The 22,166-nt window shown below is 47.2% G+C and overlaps 1 protein-coding gene across 4 annotated transcripts in view; it reads left to right on the forward strand.

Annotated features, from left to right (window-relative positions):
* Positions 1 to 21,695, forward strand: part of PLXNB3 (plexin B3) — an 88,483-nt gene extending 66,788 nt beyond the window's left edge. For all 4 annotated transcript variants that reach the window (XM_088453378.1, XM_088453381.1, XM_088453379.1 and 1 more), the window contains exons 12-35: positions 345 to 438; positions 1,454 to 1,620; positions 2,942 to 3,087; positions 11,636 to 11,741; positions 11,894 to 12,024; positions 12,110 to 12,286; positions 12,369 to 12,537; positions 12,908 to 13,141; positions 13,219 to 13,380; positions 13,478 to 13,626; positions 13,896 to 13,996; positions 14,094 to 14,311; positions 14,515 to 14,693; positions 14,901 to 14,967; positions 16,025 to 16,331; positions 17,485 to 17,588; positions 17,665 to 17,752; positions 17,892 to 18,058; positions 18,165 to 18,325; positions 18,452 to 18,599; positions 18,681 to 18,745; positions 19,596 to 19,671; positions 20,536 to 20,610; positions 20,720 to 21,695. In XM_088453378.1, the coding sequence (XP_088309504.1) occupies positions 345 to 438; positions 1,454 to 1,620; positions 2,942 to 3,087; positions 11,636 to 11,741; positions 11,894 to 12,024; positions 12,110 to 12,286; positions 12,369 to 12,537; positions 12,908 to 13,141; positions 13,219 to 13,380; positions 13,478 to 13,626; positions 13,896 to 13,996; positions 14,094 to 14,311; positions 14,515 to 14,693; positions 14,901 to 14,967; positions 16,025 to 16,331; positions 17,485 to 17,588; positions 17,665 to 17,752; positions 17,892 to 18,058; positions 18,165 to 18,325; positions 18,452 to 18,599; positions 18,681 to 18,745; positions 19,596 to 19,671; positions 20,536 to 20,610; positions 20,720 to 20,824 (3,396 nt within the window). In that variant the 3' untranslated portion in view covers positions 20,825 to 21,695. The remainder of the gene's footprint in view (positions 1 to 344; positions 439 to 1,453; positions 1,621 to 2,941; positions 3,088 to 11,635; positions 11,742 to 11,893; positions 12,025 to 12,109; positions 12,287 to 12,368; positions 12,538 to 12,907; positions 13,142 to 13,218; positions 13,381 to 13,477; positions 13,627 to 13,895; positions 13,997 to 14,093; positions 14,312 to 14,514; positions 14,694 to 14,900; positions 14,968 to 16,024; positions 16,332 to 17,484; positions 17,589 to 17,664; positions 17,753 to 17,891; positions 18,059 to 18,164; positions 18,326 to 18,451; positions 18,600 to 18,680; positions 18,746 to 19,595; positions 19,672 to 20,535; positions 20,611 to 20,719) is intronic.
* Positions 21,696 to 22,166: the final 471 nt, after the last annotated feature.

Genomic DNA, 22,166 nt, shown 5'->3' on the forward strand with positions numbered 1-22,166 from the left:
CAAAAACCAAAGTGATTTGCATTGTGCATCCAGTGTGTATAGTTCAACTGTAACTTAAGCCTGGGTCGACGATTGGTAAGTGCACACACTTACCATTCGTCTACCCGATGTGCCCGCGCTTGACGACACAACTGGTCGGGCATTTGAATTTGCCCGCCCAGTTGAAATCTCACCCATCCTGATTGCATCACTGACTGGTATATAGGAATCAGCTGCAACCTGAGGGCTGTAATGTTTTGGCTACAGATTAGGTCTTACCTCACCCATGTCAATCTAACACAGGGAGAAATGTTATAAATACAGAGGGCATGATGTCCAATAACCGAGTGCTCCTTCTCTTGTAGTATGAGTATCCTCTGCACGTCCTGGAGCACCCGGTGACCGTGTATGTGAAGAAAGGGGATACATACCGTGTAGACAATAGTGGCGTCATACAAGGTAAGTCACCGATCTTCATTCAACCTCATTACCTTCTGCCCAGTGGCCGGAAGGTCAATGATCAACTACAGGTTCCTTTTGGACTAAGGCTGGAAATCTCGATCCCTGGATGACTTATGCTGTGTACACGCGGTACGATAAAAATGAACGATCGGTCATATCGTTAGCTTTCAGATCGTTCACTTTTTTGTGCCTTACAACCCTCAAATGACCAGCGTTGCGCGGGCACGTATGGACAATAACAATATCGACCATCGGCCGTGCATGCAGGCCAAACTGGCCCCTCGTTGGTGGGTTGGTAATGTGCTGGCTGATCGATATCGATCATCCAGCACACTGGGAAGGTGCAGGGAGATTAGTCAGCGATATTGTTATCACTGACGCACCATTAGATCTAGAGCTGATCATTATTACAGTCCTTAGATTTACAGATAGGGATGTTAGCAGGTAAGGAGGAGGCGTCTCCAGGTCTGATTGGGAAGATGCCTGTAAAGCCTAGGGTGATGATGATAATGATTATCCGCTAGGTGTGGGGATCCCTCTTATCACTGGTATACACAGCAGGGAATTCCTAGATCGTTATAATCTATACCAATCGTCCATTGTTAGTGACTGTCAGTATCCTATAGCGCCACCAAGTGGCTCAGAGATACCTCAGCCTTAGATGTAGGACACACAGAAAAGCCGCTAATCAACTGAATGTATAACCTAAAAATGTGAGTAAGGTGACATTTGTGGACCTATGTGTAGTATTTATGTATAGAATTTCGCTACGCGCATAATATATAAACTTGATGTAGATAATATGTTGCAAATCAGAACATACATATTTTATAACTGCCGCTCCGCCCTACATTATTATTATACTTAACATTATTTTCTATTGAAAAATATTTGGAATTTAGTTTTTGTTTTTTTTGCACCATCACTAATGTGCCCATCAAGCGTACATAAATGTCTTTACGTAAATGCACATTTTGTGTGACTGCCCTCCTGTCTTGCCCACTCCTCACAGTGACCCTGTATGACTGCTCTGTGGGCCAGACCGACTGCAGCCGTTGCCAGGCTTTGGACCCCGAGTACCAGTGCTTATGGTGTGGAGAGGAAGAGGCCTCGTGTTTGCACCAGGATCAGTGCGGACAAAGCCCCATTAGCGTCTGTCCCACGCCGTTCATCCACTCCGTAAGTTTATTATTTGATAGGCGTTAGACAGTTACAATTCCAGGGACAGTGACTTACTCCAATTATTATTATAAATACTATTATTATTGTTGTTGTCATTACTATTATATCACTTTCTGTGCTGGTACCAGGGGGTTTGTTCAGGAGTCACAACAGACTAAAATAATTCATCCTTCTTTCCAGCACTGATCAATCCACTGCAAACTGGATCTGGTAGTAACTTGTACAAATCCAACTTGCATGTATCTATTAGCTTTGCCTTATGTGAGAGGTTTGATTCATAGATACTGTACAGCTGTTGGGGTCCGGCAGTCGACCTACTTTCCATTTATTTATTATAAAACACTTGAAAATATTGAATCGGGGCAACATCAGCCTCGCCTCAGAGGTCCCCATATCAGACTAGAAATGGCGTCCCTTTTGCGGTCCGCAAATCGGGACTGTCCTGCGAAAGTCAACACTCCAGCTACAAATTCACTCGCATGTTGTCTATAGCAAGCTATCCCCCCAGGGTTGTTGTGAAACTATTGTAATAAATGAGATAAGCCACCCTGTGTCCTCCAGATGAGTTACAGAAATAGCCCCAGCACAACTATAAAGACTCTTCAGATGTAAGTGGCTGGGGGTTGTAGTTCAGTATAAATGTATTTCCGTAAAGTAAACTCATAGACTCCAATATCTCTAGAGTAATACTGGGCAGATGCCCCTATATCACAGGGCTCGTAGTCCCAAAACTGCCCCTATGATGTCAGAAGTTATCTGATGACTCTGCCCTATCGCCAGACAGATGGGTATCACACAGGGCTTAGGGGTCTATTTACTAAGCAGTGTTAGGAGACAGAGTGAAAAGTAATAAGGTGCCAGCCAATCAGCGCCCAACTGTCATTTTTCAAAAACAGCCTGTGAGATGACAGTTGGGAGCTGATTGGCTGGCAGAGTGAAAAGTGATAAAGTGATAAGGTGCCAGCCAATCAGCTCCCAACTGTCATCTCACAGGCTGTGTTTGAAAAATGACAGTTGGGAGCTGATTGGCTGGCACCTTATCACTTTCTTATCACTTTTCACTCTGTCTCCTAACACTGCTTAGTAACTAGACCCCTTAGCCTGAGAGTGTCGGTAATATAATAAAACGGGGGGGGGGGGGGGAGGAGGACAATTGAGACCAGGCAGAGAAATGTTATTTGCTTTTTTTCCTTTAAGTAATGATGTAAAAGGACTACAATACATAACTGAAATACGTCAATATACTGCGTTAATGTTATTGCGTTTCTCTTACACTGCCATGCTGGTTGATAGGTTTGTTATTTGTCCTGTCGTACAGTTTTCCCCGCTGACGGGCGTTGTGGAAGGTGGGACAACCATTACTATAAGTGGAGCCAACATGGGTCAGAGGGCAGATGAGGTGTCTGTCACCGTGTGTGACCTGCCGTGCACCCTTCTGCCAGACCGGTATATGGTTTCCAACAGGTGGGTACACCGCCATGCTCACCCTTCCCTCCAATGGAATGTTGCGTTCATTGAGCTTTATTAATTCAGTTTGGAAATGTAATCCGTAGTCGTGTTGACACTTACCCCTTGATTACAGGGAAACTTGTTTCTGCTTAGGCCGAAATTTCCCTTGACATTGGGTAACATTAGCTGTACTTTGCTGTTAGCTTTCATGTTATGTAGGTTTCACAGCTCTTTTACTGCAAGTTGTGACAGGTAGTTTACAGGGAATTTGGAACAGGAAATCTGAAAATCTGCTCCAGGTTTATATGTAATTGGTCATTTGCTGGTAACCCAGCACCCCCTGCTGGATGGTAATATTACTGCAAGACCATAACTATAAGACACCATGGAGACAATCCTAGAGGAATCTGAAAAGAATCCTAATGTATTTTACACAGGAGAACTATGTTTTTGCTCCATATTCCTTTAAAGAGTATTTAAGGGGAACCATTCACCAGCCATGTCAATGAGGACTATATTACATTCACCCTCTCCGACGGAAGCTTTTTATTGTGGAGTTACTAAAACACCCACATGTTATTCATTAGCATACGAAGAGGCGGGAATGGCAGATAAAATGGCAGTCTAACATTCTTTACAAGGAGGGATAATCCTAAAGGCAAAGCTACATTTCTGTTCATCCAATGGTTTTTAATGAATTATCCCTTATTGAAAAAAATGTCCTCGTTTCCTGAGGGGCATAACCTGGGGAGATTTTCAGGGGCCTTCGTTTAGTGGTGACACCCCAGGACTTGCTTTCAGAGACGGGAAAAAGGGTCCTCAAACCCAAATATTATAGGTCACTATTTAGGGTGTGACCCAGTAGTATTCAATTCAGTCAGTCACATTGCCTCTTGGTATAACAAAAGACTATTATACTAAACTGCACTACATGTTACCTGTACAAGCAGAGGCGGACATTTTGTGAGCCCAGGCAATATTCCGGTTATACGTAGGAATCGCACTAACAGCAATAAAACATGAAGTGATTTAACAGGTGAATCTAGAGTAGATGCTATAGTCTCATGAATTAGTGCTGACTACACTATGTGCAGGCTGAGGGGAGATTTTAAAGGTAAAACCTCCAAAATGCAAATCTTTTGGAATATACATCCGCAGTGCATGGAAAACCTGCTTAGCGGTTATAGTTATTCTGATAGCCTTCCTATTTACTATGTTACGCTTTGGGGAGCACTTTCGGTCACAAGTTATTATTATTCCTGGGTATAATCATCTTATGTATAAAGTGCTGTCATTACACACCTGGGCTGCTGATGTAACACTACTAGGACCAAAACTGTTGCTGTGTTAAATATTTTGTCAAGTATTATAGTATCTAAAGAACTGTGTGTATATATACATATATATATATGTGTGTGTGTGTATATATATATATATATATATATTTTATTTTATTTTTATATATATATAATAAATAATGTCACTAAATACATACACACAGAGGAAAACATGTGTGACAAGGTTACACCACATTTCTTAGAAATATATTTCCTGCTACGAGAGGCGATTATTTCAAGCTATAATAATAGATCGCTGCACTTTGATCTGCCATGTTGCTAACAAATTGTAACTGAAGGTGAAGATGGCCCTCACCATATAAGCTTACAGTTTAGGAGCTGTAAGAACAATTGATACTTACAGTAGTGAAACAACAAGAACAGCTGTAATTGGGGAAGCGGCGTGTGGCTGGTGTATGGCACAAGCTTTATAATACCAGTAATAAAGCCGCCATTGGTAGTCCCCCCCCCCCCCTATACTGCATTGCCCCATTAGTAGTCCCCCCTATACAGTGCCCCCAGTAGCGCCCCCCCATAAAGTGCCCCCAGTAGCGGCCACCCCCTATACAGTGCCCCCTAGTAGCCACAGCTCCCTCCCCTGTGCCATACACACACACACAAAAACACAACTTACCCGATCCCCGCTCCTGCCGACGACCGCCACTGTGCACTCCTCCCGGCGCGCTCTGCTCTATGGGAGAGACGTCATGAAGTCTCTCCCATCACCCGCTGTGGGGGAAGCCGGCTCCCTCCATGGACACAGCAGCCCTTGAGAGTTTGTCTGACTCTCATTGGCTGGCTGCTATAACAAACACGCAGCCGCCACTGTGTGTTTGTTACTGTGTAGGGCAGACCGCTCTCACTGCGGTCTGCCCTACACTTGTGGGGCCCGGGGGACTAGCGGTGGCTGCACCGCCACTAGTTCCGGTCCTGGTAGCCCCGGCCTGATTCCATCCCTTGGCTGCTGGTGGCACTGCCGGACGGCGCCCCCCTTTGGCCGGTGCCCCTAGCGAGGGTCATCCTGGCCAATGGGTAGATACGCCCCTGCTCAAGTTAACATGAATGAAATTAAATATGCATTTTTCTACTTCAGGGTCCATAGGGGGTCCACAGGGTTGACCTTGGGGTATAGGTTGGGAACCAAATCCGGGCACCACGCAGTTAAAGCTTTTAGCTCCCAGGATGCACTTGGGTCCACTCTCCCTATAACCCCGCCCCCCAGCCAGAGGCACCTCAGTTTAAGTTGGTGCCCGGCCGGAGTCGGGTCACCGTTACTGCAGGGGGGCTGCTTAGCAGCCCCTAAGCTTAAAAGAGTTTTATTTTATTATTTTTTTTTTACTACTCTTCAGAGCGGCAGCATCAGACTGTCCAATGGACGTCTGAGCTGCCGCTCCTACACCCCGCCGGCGCTGCGACGCCAGTACAGATCTGGGGATCGCAGCGGGACCCCAGAGTCTGTACTAGCCGGGCTCTGGAGGAATCCCTGGGCTGCTGCCGGATCGACGGGGACAGGTAAGTCACGTGGTCACCGCTTGCGGTGACCCGCGTGTACATGCAGCCTTATGCCTCCGGTCTCTGGGGACAGACCGGAGGCGCTAGCGGTGGCGGCGGGCTCCCCCTCCATGGAGGCATACCCCGCGTGTCCACAGCCCACCAGGGATTATAGCGGCAGCGGGAGCCGGCATCCCGGGGGGTTAATTGCTAGCCAGGGGAGGAAGCCTTCCCTGTCTAGCGGCTCCTCCCCTCAGCTCAGCGCGCCTTTCAATAATACAGTCTGGCGTCGCTGAGCTGCTTCCTCCGCGGGCCACGCTTCTTCTGAGGTCTCCAGCGGCCATTTTCTCTCTGTGGTGCTGCAGAACTCTTAGGATGTCAGTGAGCCCAGTCCCCCTGCGTACCTGGCCATTTTGGGTGAGTGTACACAGCGCTATAGCCTTCCCAGACACTGAATCTGGGCAGTTGAATGTAGCGACATTGTGCAGTATATTATATGTCATGCTTATGTATGTATATATATATGTCTGCATTGTATGTGACTTTTGCTAGTGCTGACTGTCTGCTTTTTCTCTCACCTGTCAGTGTATATCTATCCCTTTTCTTTATCTGCCCTAATACAGGTGTACCTGGGGTGGTTCTGAGACCTCACATATATATATTTGTTAATATCTGTGAGGTTTGTCACATACTGTTGCGTGCTGCACGTTGCCATATTTTAGATGGAACTGTGAGTTGCGTACGCTGATAATGGGTTCCTGCAGCTAATCTTAGCGTCAGTCAGGACCGGTATGGCGCTGCTTAATATTTCCGTCAAGATAGTCAGATATATCTGACCAGGAGATTGCACACGATACTGCACCCATTATTGCTATCCTGCAAGTCATAGCCTGCAGGAATTAGTGCGGAGGATTTTAACTCAGAAAGGTTTTCGTATGCGGCACCATCTGGTGCCGGGCCCCTTGCACGACCCCCTTAAAGGGCGTTGTTTCTCAGGATCCTCTCCTTTGAGGATCGCCGGGCGGGCCCCATTGTCGTCACTCGCTTGGAGTTACTTCACCATACTGCCCTTTTGAACTCGGGGTATCTCGCAATTTCTTGCAATTTACCCCTGTGTCACAGACTATCGCTCCCTGCCGGGGTTTTTCACAGTACATGAATTACCTCCGATACCACATCGGTCTGTCATTCCCCTTGCAGGGATTACCACAACGGCCACCCTGGTGGATGTCGTTTTATACGAAATACTAATTGGCGTGATATACGCCCTGTGGTTACTGACCAGTGGCTCTGCCGTGAACTGGATGGTATATTCGGCTCTTTCCCTCTCACATGGGGGGGAGCCGATCTCAAGTATTATTATCCCTGCTTTGGGGCTGGTAGCCAGGCTCATTCTGGATATAGAGAATGTCGATCCTGCACCAGTATCATACATCTCCCGTTTTCTGCCCAGCGGGTGGATCTCATAGCGGGAGTCTGGCTGTCCCCAGATACGAGGAGTCACAAAGGCCTCCTGTTTCCCATTCCCTGAGGGTCCTCACAAGTAATGGAAATCCCCTTCTGGGATGGATTTGTATGTTAATCATCGGGTTACAGGCATTAATACGCCTCCCATCCCGGCCTGGACGAATTTTACGGATCCGTAGGTGGTAACTTTGCCTGAAATCAATGTACTCGTTTTCAGGGCCTGTTGCCCGTCCTACCATGGCCATCGCATGGTGATGCTTTTGTGACGTTTTTCCCCTCCAACACGTCTGAGGTTCAAATATCTTTTTGCCGCTCACAAAATATGCAGTGGTCATATGTGGGATTACCTCATGGGATGCCGGTCTTCTAACTTTCAGGGTTTCGGCGGCGTCTGTATCCGCCGCAGTACCCTATGGCTGCGTTATGGGAAAGCAGAGGTGCACACTCCTTCCAGGGGGAAGTTCTTGTTTGGTCCTGACCTTGACAAGATCGTTGCATCATTGGCAGTATCACTAATGGGGAGATACCGTCTTTAGCTACTCCCACTACATTCGGACTAACTCTGTTAAGTCTTTTTGTCCTCAGGGTCAGCCTAAAGGCCTGTTTTTTCCTAGGCTGTCGGCCTCCACGGGGGCCACCTTATCCAGTACCGAGCAGTCCTGGACTTCCGGACGACCCTGTTTCTACACCTGAGGATATACCCTCAGCCTGACGGGACAGGTCTACATCTGGGGAATTTCCAGAGTGAGGTACTGATTCTCAACGGCCTCTCATTGCTCATGCAGCCTCCTCACAGGCATTGTTACACGGGCCCTTCTTCAGAACTGATCAGGGCCTTACAATCCCAGAAAGCTATACAGTCTTTGTGGTAAGCAGAGCTATTTCGGCCAACCTCACTATCTCAGTGAGGGACTGGTTGTTCTACTTTCTTTTTGGGGCGGTGACCGACTGGTCCTCCTTTGCCTATACTCTGTCTCAAATCCCTGAATCAGATTCCAACGGTGCCTTGACTCAGGTGGAATCGTCCATGCTCCATCATCCGATGTTTGGAACCTGGGGATTTTATGGTATATCCGAGTATTCAGGATACGTACCTACGGGTACATACAGAGCCCTCTCATCAGCATGGGTTCAGGTTTGCTGTGCCACAGCAACACTTGTAAGTTTCGGGCTCTGCCTTTTGGGGCTGTCCTCAACTCCACCGGGGTTTACCAGCTTTATGGATTTTCTGACAGTTCACCTGTTCAGTGTATCCGAATGCTCCTTTCTCTGGACGGTCTCCTACTTTTAGCAGGATCACCAAGGTACTTTACCGCCAGGTCAGGATAACCGGGGCTTCTTCTCGTCACAGAAAAGTCCTCCCTGCATCCCTCACAGGGTTTTCTTCATCTGGGAGCACTGCTGGATTCTCAGAATCTGAGAATTTTTCTGGCGTAAGACAAGATCTCCACTCTTCAACTTCGAGTGTGCGGATATCTACGCAGTCGACATATGTCATTACTCTTTGTGATGCGCGGCCTACCAGAGTGTCTACCTTTTGGTAGGGTGGAATGTGCTCAGTTCCATTCCAGGCCTTGCCATAATTGACTCCCCTCCAGATGGATCGAGTTTTTTCCATCGGATCGCTGTTCGAACGATGATACTTTCTACGGAGGCGAGTTGGTCTCTGTCCGGGTGGCTATGGCCATCTCGTCCAGGGTGTTCTTTGCTAAAGACAGTGTCTGGTCCGCATTCATTTCGGGGCAGTTGGACGTCTGTCGCTTCTGCCCTGCCACTTACCTTGTTGATACTTTAAGCTGTCTTGGACTTTCACTCTGGCCTAACCCATTTGTCACGGTAAACCTGAATAGGTTCAGTCCGACAGTGTCACAACAGTGGCTTCCATCTAGGCAACACTGGTAGTTGGGTGGCAATGTTAGGAATGTCACCCATTCTGACATAGTCCAAGGGTCTTCTCCTGGCCAACTCTGCGGTGTTTATTCCCGGAGCTCTCCATTGGGAAGCGGGCTTCCTCAGCCGTCACGGCGTGCATCCCGGGGACTAGTCTCTTCTCCAAGAGAGGTTTCAACTCCTGGTGAGCAGAGGGGGCCTCCCTGAGGGGATTGATCCCCATGGCCTTCTGACTCGATCACACATTACCGGTGTTACAGTCCAGCTCTAGGAGTACTGAAGCTACCTTCAGTGACTCTTTGTCAGTGAAGTGGTCCTTCCACTTTGTGTACCTGTGTCCTCCGGTCTCCCTTCTTCCTCGAGGTCTTCGGAAGTTTAATTCGAGACGGAGGGGCTTTCCTTCTGGGGGCTCCAGGTCGTCCCAGACATCACTGGTACTAAGATTTTCGGAGTCTCCTCCTCGATGCTCCGTTCCTACTGCTTCACTATCTGGACCTGTTGTCTCAGGGTCCTTGTTTTTCCCTGGATCTGGATCGCTTGTCTTTAACTGCGCCCCTACTGTGGTCCTCGGGCTTCCCTGGCTCTGTCTTCATTGAGATGTTTAGAGCAGATAGGCCAGACTTTGCTGGGATCTGCCACGGACTGTGGCATACATAATTCTTATGGTATCGTACCTGTCGATACGATCCTCCGGTGTCCAGGATTTCCAGATATTCTGGCATTCCTTCCAGCTGGCTTGGGTTTCACCCTTGGCCTGGCCTTCCTGACAGTGCGGATCTCTACACTGTCGGTATGGTTAAGATATGGAATTGCTCCGCTCTGGTATCCAGTTCATCCTTTGGAGTGTTTTCTGGATTATGTCTCCACTTGTCCTCCCTAGGGACTCCTGGGGAGTTAGTAGTGGTTCTTTGTTCCCTCCGGGGACAGTCAATGGAACCGCTGGTTGTGATAGCCATTACATGGTCTATTGTTTAAGCTCTCTCTCTCTCTCTCTCTCTCAGGGTGTTTAAATCAACCAGGAGAGTGTCTGAATGGGGAGCGTTCTCATGTGGCTCCCTCTTCTGGAGGGCATCATGTCAGGGTGTGAGTTGCTCTCGCCCTGTGTTTCTTCTTAAAGTGGTTTTAGGTTCCATATTATTCTGGAACTTATGGTATGGCCATTCAGTTCCCAGTCCTCTCGGCTGTTGTGGCCTCATGGACTGTGGTCCGGCCTCTTTGGCTTTATGTGATCCGTTCAAGTTCCTTATGGTAAGCGGACTCCTTATTGGTGGTCTGCGGTTTCTGGTTTTAACAGGAAACGATGGCCGGCCTATAATGAAATGTTGACTGGATGGCCTCGTATGTCTTCCTCAGGGGCCTACCCATGGGTGGGCATTTCTGTCGTTGAGGCTTGTTTTTTTCTCGGGCCGTGTAACCCTCGTGGGCGGCTCGTCGTGGCGCCTCGGCTGTTTTGCCTTACTAGGTGTCCACGTGGTCTTCTGTCCATACCTTTTTAAGGTTCTAGGCATTGGTTTCCTTTGCCTCTCAGGATGCTTCCTTTTTGGCGACGGATTCTCCTCTCAGCACAGGAGCGTCCCCACCCTTGGTTGAACTGCTTTGGGACATCCCCAAGGTCAACCCTGTGGACCCCCTATGGACCCTGAAGTAGAAAACAAGAGATATGGTAAGAACTTACCTTTGTTATCTCTGTTTCTACGAAGTCCATAGGGTCCACAGGGCGCCCGCCCTGACGCACCTGGCTTCATATGGGCTGTGTTACTGGTCACCGGCTTCCCGTCTCCTTTTCTGTGAGTATGGTTCTAGAGTGTTCCAGTTTTCTCTCTCTTTTTCTCTCCTCCTCCGGCCTTTGGCTACTTACAATCTGAGGTGCCTCTGGCTGGGGGGCGGGGTTATAGGGAGAGTGGACCCAAGTGCATCCTGGGAGCTAAAAGCTTTAACTGCGTGGTGCCCGGATTTGGTTCCCAACCTATACCCCAAGGTCAACCCTGTGGACCCTATGGACTTCGTAGAAACAGAGATAACAAAGGTAAGTTCTTACCATATCTCTTGTTTTTTTCTCAGGATTTTTGCATTTTATTGTATTGCACTTGATAGATACAGTATATTTTTTACATTTCTTTGAAGTGCCTATCCGAGCCTGGCTAGGTTCTGTGAAGATAAACTTCATATTTTCATATTGGCCTGTGGGCGCCCATTGTCCTGTGACAATAGTGAAATTTTGATTATTGTGGTGGTGGTGATGTTGTTGTGAGTCTGAGAGGCACTTATTTTACTTTGTGAGGTAATGTTCTTGTATAATGTCCCACAATTGAATTGATTCCTGTATTTAGGGGACAACTAATGTTCGCTGAAGCTAACTGTACGCCTTGTCTACTCAGTATTGTCTGCAGGTTGTCTTCCAGCCCGGGCGAGGTGTCTGGGCCTGTGAAAGTCTCAGTAAAGGACCGGGAGCCTGGCGTTTCCAGTCAGCTTTTCTCTTACCAGGTGAGCCCTGATGCTCAGATTCATCACTTGCACCCAGTGGAAGCAGACGGCCTGGGCACTAGGCCAGTGCTCGGCTTCTCACTCCGCACCACATGCTATGCTTGCTTTAGAGATAGCGAAAGAAGCTAATCCAGGTATTGTGACCTTCACAGGATCCCATTCCTCAGTACCTTACTCCACTCAGGGGTCCCATGGCTGGAGGGACGCAAATCACCATCTCCGGGTCCAAGCTTTTGACTGGCGATCAGATAACTGTGGCCGTGGGCAGCTTACCCTGTGAGATGTCAGTAGTAGCGTTTTTACGTGTCTGTCTTTTATGTGCTTTCTGTGTTCCTGAGAACCGATTTTAGTTTCTCTTTTCCTGGCAGATTTAGAAACATCACTGAAGATCAGATCTATTGTGTTACCAGCCCCAGTGATTTACAGCTGGAGATGTCTATTAGTGTCCTCTATGGCACAGCAGAAAGAGTCCTGGACGATGCATTGTTCAACTATACGGACAACCCGACCATCACCTCTGCTATTCCCTTGACCGCCTTCTATAAGTAGGAATTGGTCCTGAAGTCTTGGCACAGACCTTACTTCAGGTGTCAAGGTCTCACCTGTGTGTGGTTCATTTCTCCACAGGGGAGGACGGATTATTGTGGTCAACGGTTCAAATCTGGATGTTATACAGACTCCACGTATGAGTGCTCTGGCCAGGCCCCCTCTAGAGGAGCTTCAAAGCAAAGAAGAGAACATCAGAAGGAGGAGGAGGCGGAGGAAGAGGGAGGTGGCACCTAATCCTGTGCAAGAGGTGAGGTTCATGAGCTCTTCTTGGCACCTAAACTCTGTGCAGAATGAACATCTTAGAACCACCCTACCCCACTTGCGCTACACATGAAATGTAGACCCCTTGAGCGAAGATTGCCTCCTTGGCATGGTCACTTTGTCACATTCTGGTCGGGGGTTTTGTTTGAGTCCCTGGGCAAAAGTTTTAAGTGACACAACTTGGATGCAGCTTCCACAGTGCTTCATCCAATAAACTTGAATGTCAGTCAGATGTCACCAGTAGCTGCTCTATATAGACTAATTGCTTTTTATGTCCTTTATTCAGAAAATGTAGACAATTGCTGTATTTATGCTCCTTTTTAATTTCTATTTTGTTACTGGTCTTCTACTTTCAGTTTAGTGAGGAGTGCAGTCACGATTCCCCCACAGTTATTAAGTGCGTCGTGCCCTTGGTCCCTGAAGATTACCTTCTTGTGGACGTACTCTTTGTCCTAGACAATCTCCGGATTCCGTTCAGTAGCTTTGGAAAGAATTTTACGTACCAGAAAAACCCGTCCCTCAAACCCCTGAATCGAGAAAGTCCCAACAAACCATACAGCCTGAAGCCTGGGAACGTGCTCGATATAGAGGTATAATATGATGTAACTCTTCACCCACTATACACCCCTGTAGTGCAGCTGGGTCGCTTACTTGCATTCTGTCTTAGGGGGAGGGATTGGACTCTGGGATCAGTAAACAAGAAGTCCAAGCCATGATTGGAAACGGTATCTGTGCTGTGAAGACTCTCACCCACAACCACCTGTACTGTGAACCACCGCTTATTCCACCCCAGCCACTGGACACAAGCGCTTCATTACCAGAATTTGTGGTTAGTAATCTCAATCCTGGTGAAATACATTAAGCCTATACTGATTGGATGAGGGTTTTACATTTTTATTTTGTATTTATTTTTTGGTTTTATTCAGGTGCACATGGGAAATCTTCGCTTCAACCTCGGACAAGTGAAATATGATGTAGAGGGACAATCAAGTTTTCCTAGAGAAGCCAAAATTGGTCTAGGTGTTGGGGCTGCTCTGCTCATCCCTTTCGTTTTAATAATCATCTTCATGTACAGGTACAGATACTCTAGCTTGGATGTCCCCCATCCATCTTAGACCAGCAATGGTGTCCACAATTCATCTTAGACCACCAGTGGTGTCCACCAACTATCTTGGACCAGACGTGTTGTCCACTCATGGATAGTGGTGACATTGACCGTGCACACAGGACAGATACCCATCCTGGTGATGTGTAGTGTTATGAGAATGCAATTGTTTTTTTTGTTTTGTTTTTTGTTTTTTTACTCCAGAGCTATTTTCAGTCTTTAATGTTGGTGTTTTACAGAAGAAAGAGTAAGCTGGCCATGAGGGATTATAAGAAGGTCCTTGTGCAACTGGAGAACTTGGAGACCAGCGTGGGAGATCAATGTAGAAAGGAATTTACTGGTATTGTCTCCACTTTGTTCTTTTATACAACTTTGTTTTCATTACATTGTTAGTTCTTTCATTTGTGTTTTTGGCTTTCTGATCTCGCCACTTTCAGATCTAATGACGGAGATGATGGATCTTACTAGCGATATTGAAGGCTCGGGCATCCCCTTCCTAGACTATAAGACATATGTGGAAAAGATATTCTTTCCTGGAGACACCAGCTCCCCAATCAGGAAGAGCTTGGATGTGCTGGAGAACAGGAGAAGCACCGTGGAGCAAGGCCTAACCCAGTTCTCCAACCTCCTCAATAACAAGCTTTTCCTCATCAAGGTAGAAGCTGGTCATACATTGCTTAGTCTATACCTCGTCCTTTTGCTCCTCTAACTTTGTTACATCTTGTCTCCTACAACACTCATCCAAACTTCTCAACACCCTGCAGTTCTGAGAAGGACCTTCTTTGTGTAAAGGCTTCAGTTGGATATTTGACCTCATCTTGGTATTACATTTTATTTTTGTTTGTCCTTGCCTCTAAGCTGATCGAGACATTGGATGCACAGCCCACATTGTCGCAACGTGACCGCTGCCATGCTGCCTCCTTGCTCACCGTTGCTCTGCTTGGTAAGCTGGAGTATCTGACTGACGTTATGAAGACGCTGCTGTCCAACCTGGTAGACCAATGTGTGGCCAAGAACCCGAAGCTGCTTCTTCGCAGGTAAATAGAAGCTCTTGCCTTTGGTAATAACCAGTCGCGTTTCATTGCGGTTTGCTCCTAGTTATTAATAAGTGTCTGAGAGTGCATCATGGGGAGGGTTCAGTTGTCTTGTTCAGCAATGTGAGGTTCTAGGTATGAAATAAACAGATCGAGGGTCTCCTAGCTGTACAGTGTAATGACAAAGTGCTTTGTCTGTCTCATTTTCAGGACGGAAACTGTGGTGGAGAAACTTCTGACCAATTGGATGTCCATCTGCCTGCACCCTTTCCTCCGGGTCAGTGTCTCGTCTCTCCTCCGCCTCTCCTTTCTCTACTTGCAGTTTAATATCGTCTTTAGGTTCTGCTAATGCGGAGTCACTTCACTAGTGATTATGTTAGTGCATTGGCGTTAATTGTTTCTAGTTTTTGAATAAATTCTGTTGCTTTGCTAGAGCCATTCAGTTAGCGGTGATGCCCGCGATGTAGTGCGGTTCTATGCCGTATATACAGTATCCCTTAAATAGTGTATTTTAATACAAACCCCTATGAGACTGCAAGCAAAATCGGGCAATTTAGGGTGCGATTACAGATGTTGCAACCTGAAACGGAGGCGTGTCGCCGCCGTCGTTGATGGGGGAGGGAAGAGGCCAGTATCTCCGGCGGCTGACGGAGATTTCCTAGCCTCTTCCTCGCAGCTGCGACGGCCGGCTACATGACCCCGTGGGTCACCTTAGCCGGCCGATGGTCCGCAGAGTATCCGATGCCGCGTTGAACAACGCAGCTCGGATACGTAATGCAGCAGGGGGCGTGATGCCCCCTGTGCATTATCGCATTAGCACAGACAGAACTGCAAAGCTGCTTGCGAGCAGCTTAGCTATTCCATCTGAAGCTGAATTAGGCCCTATGTATGAAGCCTTGTATGGAGATGAAGTGAACTGCGATAAAGTACCAGCCAGTCAGCTCCTAACTGCCATGTCACAGGCTGTGTTTGAAAAATGACAGTTAGGAGCTGATTGGTTGGTACTTTATCCTCTCCACTTTATCTCCATCCAAGGCTTAGTAAATCTAATTTTTATGTGGGTTTTGTAATTCCACAATTGGCCTAAAAAAAATGGCTGCTCCCATAAGCCGGTACAGTTTTGTAGTAGTTTCACGTAGCTACTGACTACATGCGGGCTGGCCAGGCAACGATGGTGTCAAATGGAATTTTACCAGCTCAGTTAGCGGCTTGCCCACAGTAGTGGACTTAGGGGTCTATTTCAGACTGTGTAATCTGTAATGGAAGAACCGGTTACTGTTGCCTCAAGTGCTGTGAAGTTATAATCCCCGATGTGTACCGGTCTCTCCTCCCAGGAAGCTGCAGCAGAGCCTCTGTACATGTTGTACTGTGCCATAAAGTATCAGGTGGACAAGGGACCGGTGGATGCAGTGACTGGGAAGGCAAAGCGCACTCTGAATGATGGCCGGCTGCTGCGGGAGGACATTGAGTATCGGCAGATGACGCTCACGGTCATAGTGAAGAACGGGTCGGAAGTGCAGCGCGTGCCGGTCAAAGTGCTGGATACAGACACCATCACCCAAGTTAAAGGGAAGATCTTGAATCATGTGTACAAGGGAACCCCGTTCTCCCAGCGGCCGCCTGCGCACACACTAGACCTAGGTAAGGTCAACTGAGGCAGCGATGGTTACAACGTACGTTACAGACCGCGGCATTACTTCTACCATGCGCAGGTAATGCGAAGCCTGAATGGAAATAAGCCACGGAGATGATATTTGGCGCAGCGATAACTACATCCGATAGCTACGTTTAACGCTGTTGGTCAGTTAGTGGTAGCGTTTCAGAGCGGTACGGTGACCCCGCCATTAAAGCACTATGTAAGCAGAGGGGGTCAACTACAGTAGAACACTGGTTTATAATACATATAAACTTACTTAGGTGATTTTAGTATGATATAGTGCTTTGTAGCTGTATAACTTCAACAGTGATTAGTAAAGGTTGTAATTATAAGGTATAATATATTATCTATTGCTGACAGTAAGGTAACTAGAGACCTGGGCTATGCATAGTGAAGCTCTGCTTACTCCTTACCTGTTATATGATTGTGGATCCTAGTCATCTACTATCCTCATAGCTGCTTTTATTCTGTACATTTTCCTATAGCAGTGCTTCTCAAAGCCACACTAACAGTGCATGGTTTCCAGGTCTCCTCACAGAATCGCAAGTGAAATAATAACAAAATGTGGATCTTTTTAAAATGAATCGGTCGGTAATGAATACACCTTTGCTTCAGGAGATATGGAAAACATGCACTGTGCGTCCCGGGGCCTGGAATTGAGAAGCAGGGGCGGAACCAGTGCAGCGTTACAAAATTGGGCAGGGGGAGAGCAGAGACTGCTGCTGTGTGCTGGGCTGGGGAGGGTCCGGGGAGCTGCTCCCACTGATCAGCTGCCGTCTCTGCTCGTTCCCTGCTGGATGTGCCGCTGTTCTGTTAGCTTCCAGTGCTAGCGGGAAGGAGAGAGGTGTTACCAGGGGGCAGGGGGATGATCCGCCGCTGTTCTCAGGAAACGTTATTTGGTTTCCGTTTTTTTTTACATTATTAAGGGGTCTATTTACTAAGCAGTGTTAGGAAACAGAGTGAAAAGTGATAAGGTGCCAGCCAATCAGCTCCCAACTGTCATTTTTCAAACACAGCCTGTGAGATGGCAGTTTTGAGCTGATTGGCTGGCACCTTATCACTTTCTTACCACTTTCCACTCTGTTTCCTAACACTGCTTAGTAAATAGACCCCTAAGTATTAAGTGTCTCTCCACAGAATGGCGCTCTGGGCAAGCTGGCCACCTGACTCTATCCGATGAGGACTTGACATCATTAGTACAGGATCAGTGGAAGAGGCTGAACACTTTGCACCATTATAAGGTGAGTAATGGGTCCTATGTACCTGTGATATCACTGGCAGTTCTGTCTGAGTCTTACACGTCTGTTCTGTTACCAGGTCCCCAATGATGCGACTGTGGCTTTAATACCCCGTCTACATAATAATCAGTGTGAGACACCAAGCAGCAGTTTCCTGGGGGGAGAGAGTGAGTGTTTTCCTCTCCTGTTTTATTTCAGCAGCCGTCTATATTCTTACATTCAATCCCCCGGGCTTCCCTATTTGATCCGCCATGTCATCTCATGAATCTGTCTCCGCCATCTCTAAACCACCTCTTTCCATAACAGAAACCCCAATGTTGGAAGATGGGGAAGATGGTGGCATTAGAACGTGGCACCTGGTAAAGTCTGTGGAAGAACCAGAGGTCTGTAAGCAGCGACGCAGCAGCTTGCGGGAGAGAGAGCGCGCCAAAGCCATTCCAGAAATCTACCTGACTCGCCTGCTCTCCATGAAGGTGAGGAGAACGATGCCTAGAAACTCTGCGTGGTAATCTATCAGCGGTGGCCATGTTGGTTCTTATAACGTGGACGTTGAGTTTTCCTCATCTTGGCCCCTCACAGGGAACATTGCAGAAGTTTGTGGATGACACGTTCCAGGTGATGTTGGGGGTAAACCGGCCTGTGCCCCTCGCCATCAAATATTTCTTTGACTTCCTGGATGAAATGGCGGAGAAGCATGGGATTGAGGACGCAGAGACCGTGCACATTTGGAAAACGCACAGGTGAGGACAGGGCTGGCGTGAGAAGTTCGGATCCTCGATTCCTTTCTGCCCTGTTGCCCATATTCTTTCTCTTCATTTGCTTTACTGCTGTCATATAAACCGCTTCCTGCCTCTACTCGATTGCAGCCTCATGCAGAGGTTCTGGGTGCTCATCCTGAAAAACCCTCAGATGGTCTTTGATATTGAGGTGTCGGAGAACGTGGATTCCATCCTGACGGTCATCGCTCAGACCTTTATTGACTCGTGCACCATCTCTGAGCACAAAGTGGGGAGAGTGAGTATGCAAAGTTACAGGGAGAAGTAAGAGGCGGCTTCTATGTCTGGATCCACGGTGACTTGTATATTTCCCTCATAGGATTCGCCTGTCAACAAACTGCTTTATGCTCGCGAAATCCCACGTTACAAGCAACTAGTGGAGAAGTAAGTACATACCGTAGTGTAAGCTACGCAGGACTAGTGCTCTCAGGTCCTATCAAAGAATGAAATGAGTAGGGATAAAATGCTATAATACTTCTGGGCAAAAAGTTTAATTTCCCCTCAGAAAGTGCATTGTAGCGTGAAAAGTCCTCTGTAATTAAATAAATTGCGGACTACAATGATAAATAATTTTGTACATATTGGATATATGCAAACAGAAGGACGGGTGGCCAACAATAAATTATATGAATTAATTTAATAGTAAAAGTAGCTCCCTCCAGGCAGTAAGCGTTCCTTCTCCCTCTCAGTCAGAACGGCTGTGGTCCCATGTTGGTATCCTATGACAAATCATCACCCATCCTGAATTTCAGAGCTGCTGACACCAATGTGTTGATTACAGCTGCACGAATGTCTGCGACAGTGCGGGGAGGGGGGGGGTCTCTCTCTCTCTCTCTCTCTCTCTCTCTCTCATTTGTGGATGCACCTACCAATAAAATTGTCCGTATGATCTGCTGATAAAGTTATTAAAAGTATAAATACTCGAGTCCCAGCACTACAAATGTGTCAAACACACTGTAGTGCCCCCATTTCATATTACGCCACACAGAAAACCCTTGTTCACATATCCCACAATGCCCCCACACTAGTAATGGAGCGATGTGTGGTGGGGGCTCCTGGGTGACTGCCACGGCTGCCTGTTGTTAATCTGGCACTGGGTAGAGCACAGACAGAGTTCTTCCTCATGTGCTATGATCTTGCAGTGAGATGTCTTATAATACAGCCTAATCTGTATCTATAAATGATGTTATAACCTCCCATGTGCAGGCTGTACATTGTGTCCTCTCATTATTAGGTACTATACTGATATCAGACAGACCGCCCCGGCCAGTGACCAGGAGATGAACTCCTCTCTCACAGAGCTGTCTGGGGTGAGTAAATCTTCTCTCTGCCTACAGACATAGGGTCAATGTATGTGATGTTACCATGGAGCAGTATGTATGTATGTCACCATCTCTTCCTATGTCAGTGCCCGGCTAGAATCGGCCCATGTAGGAGGAAGCACACGTCTGCTTATCACATGTTGCTTTTTTGTGCGACTTTCCTAATTGTCATTATTTTAAACATGAATTGCTAATATTATAAGGTGCCCGTACACAAGCAAATTGCAGTGCCCATTCCGTGCCAGCTCTGTACAGTGCAGCCAGTTGTGGCTAATGCTGGGTACACACTGGCCGACATATCTGCCGTTTAAATGAACAGCCGATATATGTCGTGGGCACATCGCTGGGTGTGTACCAGCTGGTGGCCTCTGTGTACGGATGGTCAGCCGACCGCCTGTACACTTGCTGCAGAGGCCGCCGGTGACTGACAGCTGAACTGGGCGGGCACATGTAAATGCCCGCCCACTTGTGACGCCAATCACGCAGCATCGGGCCGACGATTGGTAAGTGTGTATGCACTTACCAATCGTCAGATGGGACAGCAGATTGGCCGGATGGCCGATCCGTCGTCCTAGTGTGTACCTAGCTATAGGCGAAAGAACAAGTGTAGTTGAATGGTGATGGTGCGCACAGGGTTGTTGCCCCATCATATTTTCCATCAGCCACAGCTGACATCTGCAATCCAGCAAGATTTTATGTTCATTTAGCTGTGAGGTTACATCAATGGCAGACAGAAAAGAAGCTACTAGTACTTTCACTGAGTATATATTAAGTCTTCCACCGTGCCCAGTCTCTGTGTATTTATGTCTGCTGCTCTCTATGTCTAACGAAAGCACCTCTGCCTCCATCCAGATTCATGCTGCCGACCTGAACTCCCTGGTGGCCTTGCAAGAACTGTACAATTATATCAACAAGTACTATGACCAGGTGAGTGCATACAGGTGTTACTGCAGTTCCGTTATAGTGTGGTTAGGGCATTGTATGCTGTGTATGAGGGGAGCCCTATGTCTCATGTGCTTGCCGTCATCTCTCACAGATCAGCACCGCTCTAGAGGAGGATCCCAGTGGACAGAAGATGCAGCTGGCGTACCGCCTGCAGCAGATCTCCGCCCTGGTGGAGAATAAAGTAACAGATCTCTAATATGACGTCTGGCTGCAGCGTCGCACCTTTCTACCCTCTTCTGTAATAAAAACACTGGGGACCAAAGTTGGAGATGCCAACCACTACCTACCCGTCTGGTTTTAGCGTGCGGCCCCATTTAACAGTCCACCTGCTCAGAAGATGAACAATGTGCAAACTCGCCATTTGCAGGCTCTTGTTTCGGCACCAATGATATTGGCCCCATTAGCATTTTTAGTAGTTGTCAGAATAAAGGAGTAATGCGAAGCTCCACCATTTTACCACTATGCTCTGCCTTACCCAGAGTCCTTTGCTCTTATATGGCCAGACCAGCAGTGCGCTGCCTACCTCAGTGAAGCTGTGTAAGTGCCTTAGTTTAACAAACATCCTTTTTCTTCATGGTGTCTGGAGTTTCCCAGTATGGCCTTCCTAATCCTAATTTGTGGTAACGCAACAGAATACAGCACTAGTCCTTGCCCCCTCCAGCTGTATAATAAGGAAGGCCTCCATACAACAATATATGTGTGTGTGTGTGCTTTTGAGTCCTATGTGCTTGTGTGTGAGCGTCCTATGGTAACTAGCCCTGGTGTGTCTGTGTGGAGAACGGTATAGGACACTAATGGCAGAGCACTATTTACTCTTAGTAGGTTATATGGGCTATATTTTCTAGCCTGTCTCTGGGACACCAGGCTGTTGTAACCAGAGGGTAGATGGAGTGTTCCGGGGATGACTGTCAGTATATGTCTGTCTGTCTCCACAGAGCCTTGTTGTCCGTCTGTCTCCAGAGAGCCTTGTATAGCTTTTTTTTTCTAACTTATGCAAAAGCTGTAAATAGATATAACTTTATTTATTGTCCTTTTTATGCATTGTTTTTTCAAATAAAATGATTTTTTAAAAATAGAGATTCTGTATTTTATTCCTATAGAAAGTATTTACATTTTAGTTCATTAATATCTCTGTCAGAAACATTTATATTAGTGCTTCGGACACCATGACCCCCCAGCATATTCTGTGTAATAGCCCCCCAATGTTCTCTCATGAATAAGCATCTGTATATGGTGCAGGGTTGCATTGAACAGGACAGCATAGCATTTGTAAGAGCCTGCAATACAGAAGGAGTAATATGTATAACCCGGAAAGTGGTTACTCACTTGCATTAACGTTTAGGAATCACACGACGTACTCACGGCATTGTTCTGATAGGGATGCTTCCTCGGCTACAGTCTGGCTAGGCCAGGGGTTTCCAACCACGGTATTCAATGCACACTAACAGTCCAGGTTTTAAGGATAGCCATACTTGAGCACAGGTGTCTTAATTAGTACCTCAGTTATTTTGATTTAACCATCTGTGCTGAAGCATGGA

This window comes from Taudactylus pleione, unplaced genomic scaffold, assembly GCF_031769625.1.
Source record: "Taudactylus pleione unplaced genomic scaffold, aTauple2 ptg000579l, whole genome shotgun sequence".
Taxonomy (NCBI): Eukaryota; Metazoa; Chordata; class Amphibia; order Anura; family Myobatrachidae; genus Taudactylus; species Taudactylus pleione.